Below are 7,500 nucleotides of genomic sequence, written 5' to 3' on the forward strand. Positions count from 1 at the left end.
CACTAAGGCACGACACACACACACACACACACACACACACTAATGGCACGACACACACACACCACACACTAATGGCACAACACACACACCACACACTAATGGCACGACACACACACACACACTAATGGCACGACACACACACACTCAGATAACCCACACACACACACACTAATGGCTCGACACACACACACGGCACAGACAGCATACTCAGATAACCCACACACACACCAATGGCACAACACTCACACACACACACACACACACACACACACACACACACACACCGCATAGACGGCATACTCAGATAACCCACACACACACTAATGGCACAACACACACACACACACACTCACACACACACACACACTGCACAGACGGCACACTCAGATAACCCACACACACACACTTATGGCACAACACACACACACACACACACACCCCCCGCACAGACGGCACACTTAGATAACCCACACACACACCAATAGCACAACACACACACACACACACACACACACACACCGCACAGACAGGCTTCCAGATGTGCCACGCAGGGCGTCTGCCAGAGAGAGGAGTCAGGGGACGACCCACGGAGGTCACAGGGGTCAGATGATGGACGTCACACACACACATCTGCCTGCACAACACCCCCCCTCCCTCTCTCTCTCTCTCTCTCTCTTTCTCTCACACACACACACACATACATACACACACACACACACACACACACATACACACACACACACACATACACACACACACACACACAGTAGAGTAGAGTAGAGTAGAATAGAATGCTGTAGAGTAAAGTAGAAATGAGTAGAGTAGAGTAGAGTAGAGATGAGTAGAGTAGAGATGAGTAGAGATGAGTAGAGTAGAGTAGAATAGAGATGAGTAGAGTAGAGTAGAGATGAGTAGAATAGAGATTAGGGTTGTGCCGATGGACGATATCATCGTCCATTGTGATGGTTGACAGGCATCACGATGGAAAGCAACCATGCCACGCCCCCACATGCCAGTCACTAATTCCTGCTGTAACAGGCTAAAACATAAAAAAAACCTTTCCCTGAAAATGAAATTGAGCCTACTTTAAAGGCTGTCAACCAAACAGTTATCACATATTAGTCTACCGTCTTGTAAAATAAAAGACTTATTAGTCTACCCTCTTATTCAAATAATTCCTGACTGTGACGTGAATGTGTAGCCTAATTGTCTTTTTGTAGCCTACATGTCTCGCAGGCCTATAGCCTACATTGGACGTAATAGGTAGCCTAATGTTTTAGCAGAAAATATAGATTTATTATTGTTAGGCTACGACTAGGACATTCTAGCACTCAAATATTTTTGCAAGGCTACAGTGAGCGCCAAATGCGTCCTTCTCCTCTGTGTTAAAATAAACCATTTCTTTCGTTAATTATAGGATCAGAAGGTAGCCTATCCGTCTTTCACTGTAAGGCTTGTATTTCATGCATTTAGCAAAAGTCCCAGACAGCAGCGGAGTGGTAATCGGGATTCGTTATTTGTAAAAGTGTTTTTACTTCGCCCTCCTATAAATAGCCTGGACTGAGCGATCGCAGCCCTTTACTTTCACTTCCCGCCGCCCTCATAGTCAGCATAGACGGCCTGATAACGCGGGATGCTGCATAGTACTAAGATTTTAAATGAGTGACCACGATAGTAGTCTTAAGTAGCTTTTTTGCTGGGCCCAGCGAAGGCTGGCAATGTGTAATATTCCGCTGGTTGGTGCACACGCAAGTGTTCAGATTGATTGTCTATCCGTCTTTCACAACAATTTTCTTGGAGCAGATCTTCCACACAACTTCGGTAGCCTGGTCAGTAGGTCTCTCTTAGCTGTCCACTTTCATCAGGCCGTATAGCCTATATGATATATTTTTTATTTTTTTATGTAGAACATTATAAATGTATTTCTGTACAGGCATACCTAGGCTATAGGCTAATTAATTAGTGTTTACCACACTAACCCCGCCCCTCCACGATATCATCGTCCATCACAATGTTTTACTGTACACATCGTCAAATGCCAATTTAGGCGACATCGGCCATCCCTAGTAGAGATGAGTAGAGATGAGAAGAGTAGAGTAGAGATGAGTAGAGTAGAGATGAGTAGAGATGAGTAGATGAGTAGAGTAGAGTAGAGATGAGTAGAGTAGAGTAGAGTAGAGTAGAGATGAGTAGAGATGAGTAGAGTAGAGTAGAGTAGAGATGAGTAGAGATGAGTAGAGATGAGTAGAGTAGAGTAGAGATGAGTAGAGATGAGTAGAGTAGAGTAGAGTAGAGATGAGTAGAGATGAGTAGAGTAGAGTAGAGTAGAGATGAGTAGAGATGAGTAGATGAGTAGAGTAGAGTAGAGTAGAGTAGAGATGAGTAGAGTAGAGTAGAGTAGAGATGAGTAGAGATGAGTAAAGTAGAGTAGAGTAGAGTAGAGTAGAGATGAGTAGAGTAGGCTAGAGTAGAGTAGAATAGAGTAGAGTAGAGATACAACTTTGATTGGTTGTTTTTGCTCTGTATGACTGTCAGTGAGAAATGTGTGTGTACGTTGTACTGTGTACAGTATATTCATATGCAGTATGTGCAGCGTTGTGAGGCCCTGCTCTCTGTGTCCATCTCATAGATGACCTGTGCTCTCTGTGTCCATCTTGTAGATGACCTGTGCCAGTCCCTACCTGGAGCCTAAGCACGGCCGCCTGTCCTCCACCGAGACGTCGCAATCGCGCTCGTCCCACGAGGAGTACCGCAGCGAACCACAAGGGGGCGGCAGCAGCAGCGGCGGAGGATCACCGGCCCGCAAGTCGGCCAGCCAGCGGCGCTCGTGGCAGGACCTGATCGAGACGCCGCTGACCAGCTCCGGCCTGCACTACCTGCAGACGCTGCCCCTGGAGGACTCGGTGTTCTGCGACGCGGGCGGAGGAGGGCTCTCCCCAGCGGAGGCCCGCCGCCAGTCCACGCTGCCCGCCCAGAGGAGCCTGATGGCGGACCACTACGGGCCGGCGGGGGGCGAGGGCTCCAGCGCAGCCCGAGGAGGTCTGGGCTTCGAGCGGATGCTGCTGCTGCCTGACCCGGGGCTGGCGGCGGGGGGGAAGCCTCGGAGCTTCACGCTGCCACGCGACAGCGGCCTCCACGCACTCCTCACACCCTCCGCCAGCGTGGAGCAGCGCGACCCGCTGCGCCGTGAGCTGGCCCGATGTCTGGACAACCCCAACGGTGAGTAACGCTGGCCCATCAGGGTGAGGGCCACAGGGCCAACAACTCAGGGCCACCATCACAACAATGAGACCACCTCACAGGGTCACTCAAGGAATCCATATTTTCTATGGAATTACAGGATGTTTAGCTGCACAAGTGTCCACAGAGTGTTAGCTGTAATTCCTTGTGCTTGGCTTTTTTCTGGCAACATTAATGTAGGCTTCATTAAAGCATTGTGCTTGTGTCAATTATAGAAAGAAACCTGACACCTACAGTGGGCATTACTTTGAAATGGCCACTTCAGTCGCGCATTACGCAGCGTGAAGCTGCGTGAAACTTTAGTACCACTTTCAGCCACTGTGCGTCGCTCTGCCACTGTACATCGCTCTGTCAGTAGCCTGCCTGCCGCCCCTTTTGAAAAAGCAGGAGGCTACCTTTAAACATATTTGCTGCCGAGAGGAATCCCAGCCTACGAATTCAATAACAAAATAAATCATGCATAATTAAAAATTAATATATTTAAAATTAAAATTAAAATTAAAATTAACATAATTACCTCGATTTAGGCTACTTGGTATGGCATAAGTCTTGGCTACACAGTGGTAACGAAAATCGAAATCCGCTTTTGATAGTCTACCGGTGCCACTCCACAAAACGAAAAAATATCTTAATTTGCTGTCTACGCTATTGGCATTGTTGGGGGTAACGCGTTACAAAGTACAATTCAAATTTCAGTAATTCGTTACAGTTCCTGAAGTATAAGTATATAAGTATATATACTCTTTTTTTATCCTGTGAGGGAAATTTGGTCTCTGCATTTATCCCAATCCGTGAATTAGTGAAACACACACAGCATACAGTGAGGTGAAGCACACACTAATCCCAACACAGTGAGCTGCCTGCATCAACAGCGGCGCTCGGGGAGCAGTGAGGGGTTAGGTGCCTTGCTCAAGGGCACTTCAGCCGTGCCTACTGGTTGGGGTTCGAACCGGCAACCCTCCGGTTACAGGTCCAAAGTTAGTGTTATAGCCTACTTATCACAACGTTGTCAATCGCAAACGCTAATTTATTCTAACGTCTCTATACGGAACTACCTGCTTCATTTGCGGAGGACGAAGAGAAAGCACCTTATTGCTACTGTGAAGAAGGAAGATGGATGAGAGGAACATACACGTGTTTATATCTCCTATACATTGTCATGCATACGTACTTTGACTTTCCGTACTTTTTGTTTATTTACTAGCAAACTTCATAGCTCACCTTGCTGCAGTCGTGTTAACTTTGGCACAAGCTCAGCTAACAATACTCTGGTATCAGAACAAACGGCTGCAAATTTGGATCATGAATAACATCAGGCTGCTCACAGACGACTGTCCTCACAGCCCCTCTCAGTCCTGAGACGCTTGAAAAAGAGTGTGTGTAGACGTCAGCATTAGCACTACAAACATAAAGCCCTCCTTTGCTGTACCAAATTAGAACAGCAGTTTTGGTGTTTATCGGCCAGACACTGCAGACACAGCCGCATCTTTCTGCCTCCGTCTCCGAGCAACCATCTGTCCCCAGCACTGCGCCCACCATGACTCAGATGGACACTAAGATAATGACCAGGGTCAGAGATAGCCATATTACGCTCTTGTGTTCTCTCCATCGCCTGTCTTTCTCTGTCTCTCTCCATCTCTCTCCCTCTCGCTCTCATTCTCTCTATCCATCTCTCCCTCTCTCTATTTCTCCCTCTCTCTCTCTTTCTCTCTATCTCTCTTGTTCCATCTCTCTCTCTCTCTCTCTCTGTAATATTGAGGTGCCATAGGCCTCACTGGCTGTTCAGTCCTGTGTTCAGCCATTGTAATCAAAAAGCAATTTCACCCCCCCCCCCCCTCCCCTCAACCCACACCCCCATCCCCACCTCGTCTGCTCCTGCAAAACAATAAAGCGCACAGCTACAATTTAATAAAGCTTTTATAACTTTGCTCATTAAGAAATGGTGTAAGTAGGACACAGTCAAGTCTTTAATTGCCTGGCGTCTGCTCTTGTTTGGAGTACCTCCGATTTAGAGTGGCGAGTGTGGGAGTGGGGGGATGTGCACAGAGTGGGCATTTTTCCAGGATTACAACTTTGCCCAAACTTTGTTCACACAGTTCACACTCACAGCCTCCAAAGTCTTTTGTTTCTATAGTATGGGGTTACCACAGCAACCAAATGTATGTATGGTAGAATGACATGCACTGTATGGTGTTCCCAACAAAGCCTGCACATTAGCATACATTACATACATTTGAAAGTGTTAAAGCACAGCTAAATGCATGATGAATAGGTGCTATGAATAGGTCTCCATTTATATGTGTAGCTCGTTCAGTCTGCTGGAGTAGAGCGCCTTCTTAGATATTGCACAGAAAAGTCCCTGAACTGCTTTCAATGTACAACTGTTATCTTTAATGCTTTAACGGAAGGTAGTCATTCTGTAATCAACTTCATTTTTGGTTGTTCGGTCTTGGAATTGTGTGGCGACTATCCTCATTGACCTAATGACTGATTTCATTTGAAATTATTCCGTCGTGATCCTACCCCGATCTCATCTCCCTTACTCTCCCCCTCTCTCTCTCTCTCTCCCTCTCCTTCTCTCTCTTCTCCACCCCCTCTCTCTCTCTCTCCCTCTCCTTCTCTCTCTCTCTCTCCCCCCCTCTCTCTCTCCCTCTCCTTCTCTCACTTCCCCCCCTCTCTCTCTCTCCCTCTCCTTCTCTCTCTTCTCCCCCCCTCTCTCTCTCTCTCTCCCTCTCCTTCTCTCACTTCTCCCCCTCTCTCTCTCTCCCTCTCCTTCTCTCTCTTCTCCCCCCCTCTCTCTCTCTCCCTCTCCTTCTCTCACTTCTCCCCCTCTCTCTCTTCTCTCCCCCCTCTCTCTCTCTCCCTCTCCTTCTCTCTCTCTCCCTCTCCTTCTCTCTCTCCTCTCCCCCCCTCTCTCTCTCTCCTCCACTCCCTTATCATGTTTATTTCCTCCGCAGCCTCATCCTTTCTCACTCTCCATCTGATATGGCCCGCTCCCTCTTGCTTACCTTCTCTCTCTCTCTCTCTCTCTCTCTCTCTCTCTCTCTCTCTCTCTCTCTCTCTCTCTCTCTCTCTCTCTTTTCACTGCAGTTGCTTCTCTCTGTCTCTGTTACCTCTCTCTATCTGCCTCTCCATCTCCTACTCTGGCTCTGTGCTCACCCCTCTGTGGATCAGATCAACTCAGTTTATATGCCTCAGTGTCTCCATTCCATTTCTCTCTCTCTTTCCTTCTCTCTTTCTCTCTGTCTCTCTCTCTCTTTCCTTCTCTCTTTCTCTCTCTGTCTCTATCTCTCTCTTTCCTTCTCTCTTTCTCTCTTTCTTTCTTTCTTTCTTTCTTTCTTTCTCTCTCTCTTTCCTACTCTTTCTGTCTGTGCTTTCCCTTTGTCACTATGAAGTCAACTTCACACTAAGTGGGAAAAAGGTGTTGGAACCGCTAAGGACAACAGAGCACAGAGGCTCCTTCAGAACCTTCAGACATTCTTTAGAACTTTTCATCAGATCTTTCTACAAGGTTCCACTGCAGGGATTGGCCAAAGAGCCATAGAATCTTCCAGAGAATCTTCTCCTAGACTCTCTCTCTGTCTCTCTCTTTGTCTCTCTCTCTCTGCATCCCGTCAATGCCATCTCGTCCTCCACTCACTGATCCCAGACTAAGGGCCATGACCGTAGAGAGGTGAGTGAAAGCCAGGAGACATCCCCCCCCCCTCCCCCCCAAACTAACTGACCAAAGCCCTGTCCACTCAGCTCGTCTCTCTCACCCAGCTGCCTCGGCTGCCGTAGGGGACTGTTTTCTCTCCTCCGTGTCTGTCATCTTGTTTTCGTTTCTCATTTGCATGTTCATTTCTTTCTTCCTCTCTCTCTCTACCCCCCCCCCCCCCCCCCCCCCCAGACCGTGTGCTCATCTATATTTAAAGTTGATGGAGGTAGTTTAGGACATTTCTTGCTTTCTCTCTCTCTCTCTTTCTATATCTCTCTCTGTGCGTGTTGTTGTGGGGGTGGATGTTAGTCATCTCCCAGTCTCTCTAGCTCTCTTTCTTTCTCGAGCCCCAGCTTGCCTGCTCGGCTCTGCTCGGCTCTGCTCTGCTCGTTGGCACGCTGGCTGAGGGATGGAAAGTGTCAGAGACAATCGATTGTGATTCTAAGCCACACGTGTCCCCAGAGGAGGAGAGCAGCGGAGAGAGACAAGAGAGGGAGAGAGAGAGAGAGAGAGAGAGAGAGGGAGGTAGGATGGAAGTATAGAGAAAGACAAGAGAGAAAGGA

The 7,500-nt window shown here is 47.8% G+C and overlaps 1 protein-coding gene across 1 annotated transcript in view; it reads left to right on the forward strand.

Annotated features, from left to right (window-relative positions):
* cnksr2a (connector enhancer of kinase suppressor of Ras 2a) overlaps positions 1–7,500 on the forward strand; it is a 136,616-nt gene that overhangs the window by 120,655 nt on the left and 8,461 nt on the right. The window contains 1 exon segment of the mRNA XM_042067691.1: positions 2,661–3,219. Coding sequence (XP_041923625.1) covers positions 2,661–3,219 — 559 coding nt within the window.

This window comes from Alosa sapidissima, chromosome 17 (assembly GCF_018492685.1).
Source record: "Alosa sapidissima isolate fAloSap1 chromosome 17, fAloSap1.pri, whole genome shotgun sequence".
NCBI classification, from domain to species: domain Eukaryota; kingdom Metazoa; phylum Chordata; class Actinopteri; order Clupeiformes; family Clupeidae; genus Alosa; species Alosa sapidissima.